At 41.8% G+C, this 15,086-nt stretch overlaps 1 protein-coding gene across 1 annotated transcript in view; it reads left to right on the plus strand.

Annotated features, from left to right (window-relative positions):
* The first annotated feature begins 258 nt into the window (after positions 1 to 258).
* The window catches only part of WDR48 (WD repeat domain 48), a 52,727-nt gene continuing 37,899 nt past the window's right edge, over positions 259 to 15,086 (plus strand). The window contains 1 exon segment of the mRNA NM_001076524.1: positions 259 to 318. Coding sequence (NP_001069992.1) covers positions 271 to 318 — 48 coding nt within the window. The 5' untranslated portion in view covers positions 259 to 270.

A 15,086-nucleotide genomic window follows, 5' to 3' on the forward strand; every position in this document is an offset into this window, starting at 1 on the left:
GAACAGTGCAAGCCCGGGTGCACGCCCACATAGACCTAGTGTCGGACAGCTTCCTCAGCTCACAAAATGACTCTCTCTCCGGCAGCATTATATGCACGCAACGGTTTTTAAGTGTTTCTCTCATACCACAAGACCACCACTGGACACCAGCCTCAGCTACAAGCAGCCCTTGAGGTGAACACCCCCAGGCCTTGGCCGAACGGGAAGAGGCGGGATATCCGCCCCGTCCTAGCCACTTCCGGAAGTGACGTAGGACTGTCAACATGCAAGATGGCGGCCCATCACCGGCAGAACACGGCAGGGCGGAGGAAAGTGCAGGTAGGGAAAGCCAGCTCCTTGACCTCCCGGGCGTGGCTGGCAGCCCTGGTCCCACATCCAGCAAGCAGATGCCTCGGGCCGCGGTCGGCCAGGGTAGCGGCTTGGGGCAAGCAGGACGGGGCGCGGCTGGCGGCAAGGGGTGGGGCCGCGGCGCTAACGGCTTGAAGAAGGGGCGGGGGGCGGCCGGCTGGACCCGCGGAGGCCCAGTCCCTGGACCCGTGGACGCGCAGTTGGGAGCTCAGTGTTGTAGGTCATCCGCTGTCTCGTAGGCTAGTGCTTGCGGTGTCGGGCTGGGCTTGTTCCCCGCCCACCTGCCTCCCCCTTCCCTCGTCGGTCTCCCAAGCCCTGTGCCCAGCGGCGTCGGAGCGGAGGCCTTCGGACTGTTGCCCGCCGGACGGGCAGCTGAGTGAGTGGGCCCGTGCGGGGGCGTGGCATGGCTGCTGAGCCCTGCCGAGTTTTTGAGGAGGTTCTGCACTTGGGAACCCCCAGCCGCCTTTTATGCGTGAGCCTTCTCCCCCGCGAGGTGGAAACGACGTGGGAGTGTGCCGGTGTTTGTGGGAGAATTGTAATTTTCATTGTTTTGGAATTTAATATTTTCACCGTTTCTTCATCTTCAGTGTGCATCCTTGAATTTTTCTGTCTCTCTAATGTATAATATTATTCAGAAGTGAAGAGTCACCTAAGCCTCCCGTGTGTTCTTTATGCCTTCATGAATACAGTTTTGTTTTGGGTACGTTTGAGTTATTGCTACTTATTGTTTTCAACGACCTGAGGAGTAAAAGCCTTATTACAGGTGTTTACCTGCAGTTCAGTTCAGTTCAGTTCAGTCGCTCCGTCGTGTCCGACTCTTTGCGACCCCCTGGACCGCAGCATGCCAGGCCTCCCTGTCCATCACCAACTCCCGGAGTCCACCCAAACCCATGTCCATTGAGTCGGTGATGCCATCCAGCCATCTCATCCTCTGTCGTCCCCTTCTGCTCCTGCCTTCAATCTTTCCCAGCATCAGGGTCTTTTCAAATGAGTCAGCTCTTTGCATCAGGTGGCCAAAGTACTGGAGTTGCAGCTTCAAAATCAGTAATACTGATTACCTGCAGTATGTTGTCTGTAATGGGGATAGTACGGTGCACTTACTCATTAAACATTTACTGAGCCTTAGTTTGGACCCCAAAATGTGTGAAGAATTGAAAGAGTGCAAGAATAAGTAGCACCCAAGCTTTCTTTATAAAACGCAGCCGTGTATGTAGTGCTACATATAAGTCAGTGAATATTTGGTAATCTGGACAAGGGATTCCTTCATTGAGGTAACCCCAGAAAATGGCTGTTGGCCATAAAATCTTCTGACCAGTTCACTTCTTTGGTTTATTGGTCTCATTGATCAGTACAGTGTCCTCAGCACTCTTTAGATGTTTGTTGAATTGAGTGACATTAACAAGAATCTAAAATAGCATACCCTGTTAGGTGATTTTTAAGTGCATAAGGCAGGTGGTGAGAATGTTATGTTCCTGACTAAAACCTGAACTTAATTGTAACTTAATTGTATTCTAGTGTTTAGAAAACTCTCCTTACTGCCCTAAGGTAGGGCAGTGCTACCCTACATTCCTTAAGGTAGTAAGGAGAGTTAATCAAGTGTCTTAGTTTCTTGGATTTAGACTTAAAAGGCACTATAAAAGTACAGGATGGGGAAAGTATAAGTTAGCTGCAGCATGTGTGGAAAAACTGAATGTTTTAATAAGCTGAATATGAGCCATCGTATGCAGAATGAGGGAGAATGATAAATTCACTCTTCACCGATCAGAGTGCAAAACTGGAACTTAGGAATCAGTACTTAGCACTTTGTTCGTAATAGGTATAGCAGTCAGATTGGTGAAGTGATTTGAAACTGATTCCTAGGAAGAGCATTCAAAAGAACTTTGTACTGTCAGTTGGCTGCAGAGAAAATTCAGTGAGTCTTGTTTGAGTCTTTCAGAATTTGTCCCTAAGGTATAGAACCAGTATGAGAAGGCGCAGAGAAGGATTTTTATATCAGTACGAGGGTGAACTTTCGTTCATAAAAGTGTTTTTTAACCTAGTGCATGTTTGTTGCAAAACAAAACAAAAACCACAAATAGCACAAAAGTATAAATGATTATTGTTTTCCACTCCTCACAGAAAACTGTTTTGGAGAGTGTGAGACATAATCCAGGTCGGGGCTTTTTCACTCTGAGTGCTATTGACCTCCTGGGTCAGATAATTCTTGATTGTGGGAGGGCTGTTGTTTTTGCATCATCCTGCCTTCCCACTAGACACTGGCACCTTCCCAGTTGTGACAACTAAAATTGACTCTAGACATTTTCAGATGTCCTCTGGAGGACAGAGTTGTTGGTGGAAAATTAGTGTTCCATACTTCTTCGTGTATGTGTACTGAACTTAGGTGATTTTTTTTTTCACTCTAAAATGGAGTCATGGCATTCACTGCTTTGTCTTTTGCTGTATGTTCAAAATTTTAAATACGCATTCCCTTTGATCCAGCAATTCCTTGTCTGAAAAATTGTTTTATGAAAGTACATATGCATCTATCTTTTGTCATGAGAGGATGTTTATTATAGGACTGCTGTCATTGTGAAAAACAAAAATCAAAATGTCTATCAGTAGTCAACTGGCAGATGTTAGGTACTTTCGTATAGTAGATTACTTTGCAATTAGAAAGATAAGGTTCAGGATGCGGAACACGTGTATACCTGTGGCGGATTCATGTTGATGTATGGCAAAATCAATACAATATTGTAAAGTAATTAACCTCCAATAATTGATGCTTTTGAACTGTGGTGTTGGAGAAGACTCTTGAGAGTCCCTTGGACTGCAAGGAGGTCCAACCAGTCCATTCTGAAGGAGATCAGCCCTGGGGTTTCTTTGGAAGGAATGATGCTAAAGCTGAAACTCCAGTACCTTGGCCACCTCATGCGAAGAGTTGACTCATTGGAAAAGACTCTGATGCTGGGAGGGATTGGGGGCAGGAGGAGAAGGGGACGACAGAGGATGAGATGGCTGGATGGCATCACTGACTCAATGGACGTGAGTTTGAGTGAACTCTGGGAGTTGGCGATGGACAGGGAGGCCTGGCGTGCTGCGATTCATGGGGTCACAAAGAGTCGGACACGACTGAGCGACTGAACTGAAAATAAATAAATTTATATTAAAAAAAAAAGATCAGGAAAAGAAAAAAAAAAGATAAGCTAGATTTATATTAAAGAAAAGATGTCCAGAGGTAAGAATAGGAAATCAACATAGCATGGTCCCATTTCCACACAGGAAATAATGCATTTTCAAAGTCTGCAAGGATATTAACAGTGATTATCTCTGGGGTATTAGATTATGTGATTATTGGTAAGGCAGGAAACATACCTTTTACCTTAAAATATGTGAACCTTTTTATTTTTTAACATTTTTATGATATTCTTTGCTCTTACAAATAAAAAAAAACTTTCCATTTTGGAAAAAATATATATGGTTACAGAAATATTTTTTGTCTCTTGGCTCTCTTTCTTGTACCAAGAGGCAGTAGCCCCAAGCTCCATTATCAAATAGTAGGCCAGAAAGAACCATTGAGACTTATAATATTGATAAATAACCAATGGAGAAGGGTCCAAACATACTGTTTATTAATTGTAGACATAGTGAGGAATGAGCACAAGTCCTACTGTCTTCAGCTTCTGAGGAAGCTGGAGGTGCGTATGAGGAGAAGGGGTGGATTTGTGATTGTCTGAAACATGAGCAGACAAATGTGTGACTTTAGATATATGATGGAGCTTCCGGTAATCAATGTCAAAGCAAATCTTTTCAGTCCCTGGCGTTCCCTTTAATGTTACGATTTTCCAGCAGCATGGGTCTGTTGATTGGCTCTCTGTCTCCATTTTCCCTTGTGGCTCTTTCCTTATTTGCTTCAGAACTCTTGGCATGAGGTTCAACAGAAGTCACCTTTTGTTCCTGGTATAGGAGCAGTAACCATGCCCCGGTACTCATTGTTGGTTCAAGAATATAAATACTTGGTCTTTCATAACCAGAGGATTTTTTTTTTTTTAGGTTGGAAATGACCCTCAATCCAACATAACCAGGTTCACATAATAAACTTAAGTGTTGACTTATGTAAATGATAACTCAAGAGGTGGTGCTGTTGCTGCTGCTAAGTCCCTTCAGTCATGTCTGACTCTGTGCTACCCCATAGACGGCAGCCCACCAGGCTCCCCCGTCCCTGGGATTCTCCAGGCAAGAGCACTGGAGTGGGTTGCCATTTCCTTCTCCAATGCATGAAAGTGAAAAGGGAAAGGGAAGTCGCTCAGTCATGTCCGACTCTGTGTGACCCCATGGACTGCAGCCCACCAGGCTCCTCCGTCCATGGGATTTTCCAGGCAAGAGTACTGGAGTGGGGTGCCATTGCCTTCTCCGCCTCACATAATAAACTTATGTGTTGACTTATGTAAATGATAACTCAAGAGGTGGTGCTAGTTTCATGGAAATCTTGAACCAGTAGGCTCTCTGTGACTCTAACCTGAAAAGTGATGTAAAATCAGCTTTAACTTTAGGCTGCCTACAAGTTGGGGTTTCCTAGGTGGCTGAGTGGTAAAGAATCCACATGCCAATGCAGAAGACGTGGGTTTGATCCCTGGGTTGGAAAGATTCCCTGGAGGAGGAAATGGCAACCTACTCCTGTATTCTTGCCTAGAAAATCCCATGGACAGAGGAGCCTGGTGACCTCCATGGGGTCCCAAAGAGTCGGCACGACTGAACACTCAGGCACACCTACTCATTGTCCTTACTATTTCCAGACTCCTAGATCTAGGCCTTCCCTTTTGGTCCATGGTGGCCACTCCTGTCCTGGACTACATGTCCTTTCACCATCCTGTCCACGGAACAGAAAGTCTCTTAAATACTCCCTGCACAGCTTCTCCTGAGATATACTTGCCTTGAGGAAAACGTTGAAAAGAAGCGGGGGATAGAGAGGCAACCAACAAATGTCTTTCCTGCCAATACTAACCCCCTTTCCCTGTCAAACATTAGTTATGCTAGACCTAGTAAGAGCTCAGCGTTATATTTACACCTGATTCTGAGCCCCAATTCTGGGTTGTTTCATTTCTAAGACTTTCTTAAGGTTGTAGAATGATGGCAAATCCTAGTTTCTCAAGGAAAGACCCTTATAAGTTAGCCATATGTCCAAGGTGAGTTACTTTTTATATAGGATAGGTAATAAAAATTTCAGTGCCAGTATGACAGTAGAACAGAGGTCAGTAAACTTTTTCTGTAAAGAGCCAAATATTAATATTTTAGGCTTTGTAGGCCTAAAATATGCAGGTGTTATAACCACTCAACTCTGCCATTATAACATGAAAACAGCAATAGAACATTACCCAAAGGAGTAGGTATGGCTATGTTCCAAGAAAACTTTGTTTACAAAACAGGCTTTGGCCTGGATTTGGCCCTTAGATGGTTTTTTGCTAACCTCAGTAGGAGCGTTTTACTAACTCATGACTCGAAGTTAGGCTAGAAAATGTCCTATTTTTATTTGCAAGACTGATTTTTAGAATACTTTTTAAAAGCAACACTCTTGAAACATAGATACAAGCAGAAAGTTATGGTCTACAAGATTGAACAGGAAAAACACATGTAAGAATTATTCATATTCGGCGGATTTTTTGGCCAGATTTAGCCTGAGAGCTGGAAGTAGTCTTAAGCAAAAGAGCTGTGTGGTTCCATTTATAAGGTGTTGTAGAACAGGCGAAACTAATCTCTGGTGAAAAAAGTCAGTTCTAGATTATCTGGGAGTTGGGTGTCGAGGTTGAGAAGAGGATGAGGAAACTTTCTAGGCTGGTGATGTATATATCTTGGTAGGGTTTTGTACTACACAGGTGTATTAATTTGTCAGAAGTATTTTTGTATACTTAAGATTTGTACGTATCACTGAATGTAACTTTTACCTTCAAAAAAGCCATAAATGAATAATGAACTCTGATTGATGATACACATTTAGGAAGAATTGTTATTGATGATGTGTAACTTAATGTGACAGCTATCGAAAAATAACGTGTCAAATGGATGGCTGGGTACGAGATAAAACAAATATCGAATATGTTAATTGTAAAATATGTCTGTGTTGGTGTATCAATGTTTGCTGTGTAATTCCTTCAACTTTTAAATATGCTTTAAATTTTCCATAATATTATGTTGACTGGAAGATAATCTTTGAATGTCAAAAGTGATTAGCTAGTGAAAATCAGCAGAGGAGGGGACATGAAATCTTGTTTGTGGTGGTCAGAGAAGGCCTTACTGAGCAGCTAGCTTTTGTGTAAGTATCTGAAGGAAATGAGATTTGCTACCTGGGAGAAGAGCATTCCAGTGAGGATATCAAATGCATGGGTCCTAAGGTAGGAAAGTAGCTGGCCTATTTGCAGAATAATAAAGTTGCCATTGTGGCCGCCACGGAATGCAAAAGGAGAAGAGGAGCTAGAAACAAAATCAGAGAGGCGACTGCTGGCCCGGTCACGCAGAGAGCGTGCAGGCCGTGGTCGGGGCTTTGACTGCCTCAGGTGAGGTAGGAAGCAGTTGGTGGATTTACTAACTAACTGAGGTGAGGTAGGAAGTGTTTGGTGGATTTTTAGCAGAAGTGCGTTTTCTTATGATTATCTGACTGCCAGTGAAAACGGTAGAGCAGAGAAATCAGTAGCTATTTAAGATATCCAGGTGCTGTGTGGTAGTGGCTCCACCAAGATGATGAGAAGTGGTTGAATTCTGGATGACAAGACTTGCTGGCAGGATGTGAGATGAGAGAAGTTGAAGTAAGGCTGGCACTAAGGTTTTGTGCCTGAGCAGCTGGAAGAACGGAGTTGCCATTAACTTCATCAGTGAGGAAGACACAGGAGAAGCTCCTTTGCGGAGGACTGTGAGGAGCTCAATTTGAAACATGCAGTGATTAAAGGTGTCTGTTAGACATGCAAGTAGAATTGAGTTAATGACACCTCAGGAAAGCCTGGGGAATGGCCCAGAGTGTCCTCTTTGTGAGCCTGAAATGCTTTTAGGTCTCCTTTCTTTTCTTAAAAATACTGTGATTTAGTACTCATTCTGTAATATGTCCACATTTATTTTCATACCAAAAAAATTGTTTAGTTACTATAGTAACAGAATCCCCCTCCCCCCCCCCCCCCAAAAAATGCCCATGCTCTAATCCCTGGAATTTGGGACTATGTTATGGTTACATGATAAAAAGGATTTTGCAAATAAAAGGTTACAGACCTTAAAATAGGAGGATTATCCTGGATTATCCCAGTGGGCCCAATCTAATCATGTGAACTCTTAGAAAGCAGAGAACTTTCTTTGCTGTAGGCAGAAGTCAGAGAGAGATGAGGTGTGAGAGGGCCCTTCTGTTGCAGGAGAGGGCACGTAAAAAGCATGAGAAGGGTTACAGGCAGCCTCCAGGAGCAAGCGTGGATCCCTGGCTAAAAGCCAGCAAGGAAACAGGGCCCTCCAGCCTGCATCCCCAGGGAGCTGAATTCAACCACTGAATGGGCTTGGAAGCAGGCTTTCCTAGTATAACCTACCTGGAGATTGCTGCTGTGGGAACACCCTGCTATTTTTCTCCCTGTCAGAGTCCCTTTAATTCTCTCTTCCAAATACATGCTGCCTACTGAAGGGCTGGCCTCCCATCCCTTGTAGAGTTCTTAAATCTCCTTCCTTTTTTTTCCTTTCTTTTCTTTTTTTTAAGTCAATCAAGACAGACATGAGTGCTCATCTTCTCTGCCTTTGCCTGTACTCTTGACTTTGCCTAAATGAAGTTTTTCTGGGACTTCATTCACTCATTTATTGCTTCTGTCTCCAGAATTTTCTACTTTTTCTTTTACTTCCATCTCTTCTGCCTGCAAAGCTTGCCTATATCTTGAGAAGAAAAAGCCTCACTTAACTTGCTGAAACATTCTTTCACTAGAATGTTCTTTCCCTATTAGAATGAAAGTTCCAGGAGGGCTTCTGTGCTCAGTACTGTATCCTCAGCTACTCTATCCTAAGTACTCTATCCTTTAGAATAGAGCCTGACAGCTGATAGATGCTTAAATCAGTATTTGTTGGAAGACTTGAATCCTGCTTTTCTTCTGTCTACAGCCAATGTTTTTTGTCTTTAACAAGTTTTATGTATCATTGTTTGTAGTTCTTTCTTTAATGACTACATGGAATGAATGGGCCATAACTGATCTAGTCATTTCCTTATTGAAGATACTGTTCCTATTTTGTCTATCATACCAAAATTTACTAAAAAAAGTTAATAGAGTTATGAAATAGTAAAGGAAATCTTACAAAAGTAAATAAAAAGACAGATAATATAGGCTGCATAAAAGATGAACGGTCAGTTTCAAAGTTGAAAACATCTGACTGATGAAGTTTAAGAAGGAGCAAAGAAGACAGAGATAGTTATTGATAAATTTATATAAGAAGATTTCCTAGAGCTGAAAGTGTCTAGATTGAAAGGGTTTTCAAAATACATAGCAAAATTAATGATAAAATGACCAAAAATGATCATGATCAAAACAAAACAAAATAATACCCCACCAAGTAAAAAGAGAAGATCCTAAAATCTTGGGAGCATTCAGGTTGTGGTACCGGAGAGAATGACAATGAGGTCACCTTAAAGTTAAATGAAACAGTGGCCTTGAATTCAGTGGCAGCACTGGATGCTAGAGGAGGTTAGAGTAGCTTCAACTTCTCTTCAGCGTCAGCAGCTGACTTTTTCCTACATGGACTTTTTTATCCTGCCAAATCAAGTAAGGACCTTTTCAGACACTGAACGGCTAAGTCACCTCCCATGTACCTTTTTCTGTGTTTCTTAAGGCCCTGGGGATGTACTTATGGGAAAGTGAACAACGAAAGGAGACACTGGAATTCAGGACACAGTGGCTCTAACTCAGAAAAGCAGTAAAGGGAAGCACTGGAGGTGACGACTGTATCAGCAGACTGAGAGGGCAGCCAGGCCAGATTGAAGCGAGAATGTGGGGAGGCGCTGGGGGAAGCCTTCAGGGAAAGAGGGTGTTAGAGGTGGGTTCTTGCTGGGCTGTCATATGGTGCAGCAGTTAAAGAAAATTGAAATTAAAGTAGTGGAAACCATTGAAGGAAAGGAGGAACTCTAGGGAAAATGAACTCTCTGAGGAAGGAAATGTATTTATAATATAGTACTTGGCTAGTCAGTAGACATCAGTTACAGTCCAACAGTGTCACACTGATTATTTATTCAACTCAAAATAGTGGTAGATCTATCTATATTGCAAGAGTAGAAGGAAGAAGTGTTGGGGGAAGTTCCAGAGCTACATCCTAATCTACCATAGCTTGAGTAAATAGGCAGTGCCTAAAATGGATAAGTCAGAAAGTTGTAGGATAAGCCCAGTATTGCAAGAAATGGCAGTAGCTACCTAACAGAAACAACCAAGAGTTGAAACTAGTTACCTCTGAGTATTAAGACTGGATGTGGGGAGTCTTACCCAACAGCAGGGAGATGGCTTTTCATTATTGTCTTTCAGTACTGTTTGATTTTCTGAATACAGGCAAGAATTAGTTGGGTAAGAATTGTTATAAATTCAAAAAACTAAGTAATATATGCCTGTTATAAAACATTCATCAGATCAGATCAGTCGCTCAGTCGTGTCCGACTCTTTGCGACCCCATGAATTGCAGCACTCCAGGCCTCCCTGTCCATCACCAACTCCCGGAGTTCACTGAGACTCACGTCCATCGAGTCAGTGATGCCATCCAGCCATCTCATCCTCTGTCGTCCCCTTCTCCTTTTGCCCCCAATCCCTCCCAGCATCAGAGTCTTTTCCAATGAGTCAACTCTTCGCATGAGGTAGCCAAAGTTTTGGAGTTTCAGCTTCAGCATCATTCCTTCCAAAGAAATCCCAGGGCTCATCTCCTTCAAAATGGACTGGTTGGATCTCCTTGCAGTCCAAGGGACACTCAAGAGTCTTCTCCAACACCACAGTTCAAAGCATCAGTTCTTTGGTGCTCAGCCTTCTTCACAGTCCAACTGTCACATCCATACATGACCACTGGAAAAACCATAGCCTTGACTAGACGGACCTTTGTTGGCAAAGTAATGTCTCTGCTTTTGAATATTCTATCTAGGTTAGTCATAACTTTGCTTCCAAGGAGTAAGCGTCTTTTAATTTCATGGCTGCAGTCACCATCTGTAGTGATTTTGGAGCCCCAAAAAATAGTCTGACACTGTTTGCACTGTTTCCCCATCTGTTTCCCATGAAGTGATGGGACTGGATGCCATGATCTTCGTTTTCTGATTGTTGAGCTTTAAGCCAACTTTTTCACTCTCCACTTTCACTTTCATCAAGAGGCTTTTGAGTTCGTCTTCACTTTCTGCCATAAGGGTGGTGTCATCTGCATATCTGAGGTTATTGATATTTCTCCCGGAAATCTTGATTCCAACTTGTGTTTCTTGCAGTCCAGCGTTTCTCATGATGTACTCTGCATATAAGTTAAATAAACAGGGTGACAATATACAGCCTTGACATACTCCTTTTCCTATTTGGAACCAGTCTGTTGTTCCATGTCTAGTTCTAGCTGTTGCTTCCTGACCTGCATACAAATTTCTCAAGAGGCAGATCAGGTGTTCTGGTATTCCAGTCTCTTTCAGAATTTTCCACAGTTTATTGTGATCCACACAGTCAAAGGCTTTGGCATAGTCAATAAAGCAGAAATAGATGCTTTCCTGGAACTCTCTTGCTTTTTCCATGATCCATCGGATGTTGGCAATTTGATCTCTGGTTCTTCTGCCTTTTCTAAAACCAGCAGGCATTAGTGAATGACAGTCACAGTAGTTCCCACTCTCAGAAGTAACTACTGGTCATTTTCTGTATGTATAGCCTTCTAAACTTGTGTGTTTATTTATAAACATATAGTGAATATTCTGCAGCATTTTTATAGTAATGATTATTATACACTAATATGTTGGGCCATGCGTGTGTGGCTTAAATACATCATGGTTTTCTTTGTGTGTCAGTCAGCCTAGAGTTGCACCACTGTTTTTAATGATTAAATATGTTCACTTTTATAGATACGTGTGCCAGAATTTATCCAACTTGGATGCTTCTAGTTCTTCACTGTTTTTAATCACACATCTATAATAGATGCCCTTAAAGAAGCTGGCCCAGACTTGTTTTGCTAAGAATTCCTTTCCATCTGGGAGGAGGACCTGACAGCCATAGTGTTATTCTCTGACTCTTTCCCACTGGGCAAATCGGATCGTCTCCCAGAAATCTGAAAATAAAAATTCATACATGCTCTTCCATCTCCATTAAAGGAAGTGTGCTGAGAAACGGAGGTGAGGGGCCTTGAAGCCCCAGAGAAGGACGCATCAGGAGAGACTGACACTCACATTGAAGCCAACTTGCTTTCTGATGGTTTTTCAGGATCTAATTCATGCAGCAAACATTTGTGAAATGCCTTTTATATGCCAAATACTATAATAAGGATACAGTGATGGGAAAAACAAGGTAGACAAGTTCCTTGCCCTCTTGTAGCTTTTTTTCTAATGGAGAAGATATGGCAAAAAATACAAATACGCAGCATGGTAAGGACTGCAAAGTAAGTAGAGGAAGTGATAGGGGAAGGAAATCAAGGAAAGCCTTTTAGAGATTACTTTTCTGGGAGGGCTTCCCTGGTGACTCAGTGATAAAAGAATCCACCTGCAATGCAGGAGAACCGGGTTCAATCCCTGGGTTGGGAAGATCCCCTGGAGAAGGAAATGGCAACCCACTCCAGTATTCTTGCCTGGGAAATCCCATGGACAGAGGAGCCTTGAAGGCTATAGTCCATGGGGTCGCATAGAGTTGGATATGACTGAGCGACTTAACAAAAACAGCTTTTCTGCTAAGACCTGGCGAGTGGTGCGTAAGCCAGACAAGGTAAAAGCTAGGAGAATAGTATTGTTTTGGACATGAGAAATCTTGGCACATGGAAAAGTAAATTTGAAGGCCCTAGGATGAGAAAGAGCTTGATGTGTTTGAGGAACAGAAAGGAATTTGGTGTGATTGTTGTGCAAGAGCGTAGGGGGACTTAGTTTGAGGTGAGTGTGAAGATGCAGGGTAGAACCAAAGCATGTGAGGAATTTGGACTTGACTTTAAATGCAGTGAAAAGCTTCAGTAGAGAAGTGCCATGGTTTTATTTTTAAAATGTCTCATGAGTCATGACTGTATTTCCTGCCCTTGGGCTCTGTTAGATATTGTTGTTAAATTCATCTTGAATTCTCCTTTTTAAAAAAAAAAAAACTTAAGCTGGTTTGGGTAGATTTCAGTTACAGTTACTTGCACCCAAAAGGCTGGGTTAAGACATCTTCATTGTCTTTGTGTATACAACCCTGACCCATTTCACAGCTTTCATTATTTTTGTTTGTTGGCTATATTCTTTGCTTTTTAAAAAATTTCCTCTTTGTGACCTTCCTTACTCTTTCTCATGGAGAGTTTGACTTTTTCTTATTGTTATCTAAGGAATCTTTGTATGTTGTCAAGAGTAAGCTTTTGTCTTTTGTATTCATTTTTCCCCCAGTTAAGTGTTTGCCTTGTAACTTTGCTCCTGTTACTTTTTGACACTCAGAACTTTGTTTTGTTTTAAATAACAGCTTTAGTAAGATAAAATTCACATAAATTTACCTTCTAAAGTATACAACTCACTGATTCTTAATACATTCACAAAGTAAACTGATCACTTAATTCCAGAACACTTTCATCCCGAAAGAAATCCTGTACCCAGTAGTAGTCATTCCCCATCCTCCTCTCATCTAAGCCCCTGGAAACCATTAATCTACTTTCTGTCTCTCTGGGTTTGTGGAACCTATTCTGGACACTTCATGTAAATAAATTCATAAAATTTGTGGCCTTAGCATAATGTTTTAAGATTCATCTGTGCCATAGCGTATTTCAATACTTCACTCCTTGTTTATGGTTAAGTAATATTGCATTGTGTGGACGTACTACATTCTGTTTATCCTTGGTCAGTTGATGAGCATTTGGGTTATTACCATTTGTTAGCTGTTGGATTTAATGCTGCTGTGAACATTTGTATGTACAGAAAGTTTTGGCTTGTAGTTTGGTTTGGATCAGTGTTCCTCTTTTCTTTTGCAAAGAATGCCATCTTTCTAAAGTATTTTCATGATTAGATTATTAAATTTCAATCTTTAGTCCTTACGAAAATTCATTTTGGTTTAAGATTTAGAAAAAGAATATTATTTTTCCCAATAGATGTTCCTAGATAATTTACTAAATAATTTATCCTGCCCTCATTGATTCAAAATCTGTTTATATCAAAATTAAAAATGTATATTGGGAAAATATGTTTCTGAATTTTGTTTTATTCCATTGATCCTTTAATATTGTATTGTGGTCTTCCTTTGTAATTCTGGTAGCTTTGTAATACCTTTTAAGATCTTTAAAGAGTATATTTCCATTTTAAAAAGTGACAGGGTTAGCCCCTCAAGACATTATGCTATATATTAATATTTTTGTCAACTTCTAGGAAAAAAATCCAGTGAACTCTGACAACAATCCGGTTAAAGTCACAAGGTTAGGACAAAACTGTTTATTTTGAATCACCCCGTGCTACAATACAGCATGTCTCCTTTATTCAGGTGTTTCTTTTATGTACCTTATCCTGTGGATTGGGCCTCCCTGGTGGCTCAGACAGTAAAGAATCCGCCTGCAATGCAGGAGACCTGGGTTTGATGCCTGGATTGGAAAGATCTCCTGGAGGAGGGCAAGGCAACCCACTCCAGTATTCTGGCCTGGAGAATTCCATGGACAGAGGAGTCTGGCAGGCTACAATCCTTGGGGTCGCAAAGAGTCGGACACGACTAAGCACAGCATAGCATGTATCTTCTTTGCAAGATGAATTTCTAGGTATTTATTTTTGTTGCTGTTGTAAATGAAGTTCCCTGCCCCATTTATATCCTTACTGGTTATTTCATTAAAATACAAAATTTTTGCTTTTGGCTGTCACCCAGTTTGTTGAGTTTTTCTTAATTGTAATGGCTTTTGGTTGGTTCTCTTGGGTTTTCTCGTGGAGCAGAGTGTTATTGTTACCAACAATAATAAAGTAGGGGAAAGTGGTGTGAAGGAAGAAGTTTAGTATGTTAATGGAGAGCAAAATCTTATTTTGCTTAGCAGGTCAGAGAAGGCCTTTTTGAGGAAGCATCATTTCCACAGAAATCTTAAGACTGCAGTGGTAGTCAGCCAGACAGTGGGAGGAAGAGCTTGTAGACAAAGGGGATCAGTACGTGCGCCGTCTGGAGGAACAGTGGGTGTGGGGCGTGGGAGCGGTGAGCAAGGGCTAGGGCTGGAGAGGTGCTCGAGGAGTTCAGACCCAATCCTGAGTCTAGTGGAGTAAGCGCCCAGAGAGGTTTCTGAATGGAAAACTATTTACATTTTTTAAAAAGACATTTCTGTTTACATGTTTTAAAGAGTCAACCAGTTACCATATGTAAAATAGATAGCCATTGGGAATTTGCTGTATGACTCAGGGAACTCAAACTGGGGCTCTGTAACAACCTAGAGGGTGGGATGGGGAGGGAGGTTCTTGAGCGAGGGGATATAGGTATGCCTGTGGCTGATTCATGTTGGTCTTTGGCAGAAACCAACACCATACTGTAAAGCAATTATCCTTCAATTAAAATAAGCACATTTAATTATATATAAAAAAGATTCATCCAGCTGCTTTGTGGAAAATGGATTAAAGACAAACAAGGGTAGGAAAGGAGTCA

The sequence above is a fragment of the Bos taurus genome, chromosome 22, assembly GCF_002263795.3.
Source record: "Bos taurus isolate L1 Dominette 01449 registration number 42190680 breed Hereford chromosome 22, ARS-UCD2.0, whole genome shotgun sequence".
Taxonomy (NCBI): domain Eukaryota; kingdom Metazoa; phylum Chordata; class Mammalia; order Artiodactyla; family Bovidae; genus Bos; species Bos taurus.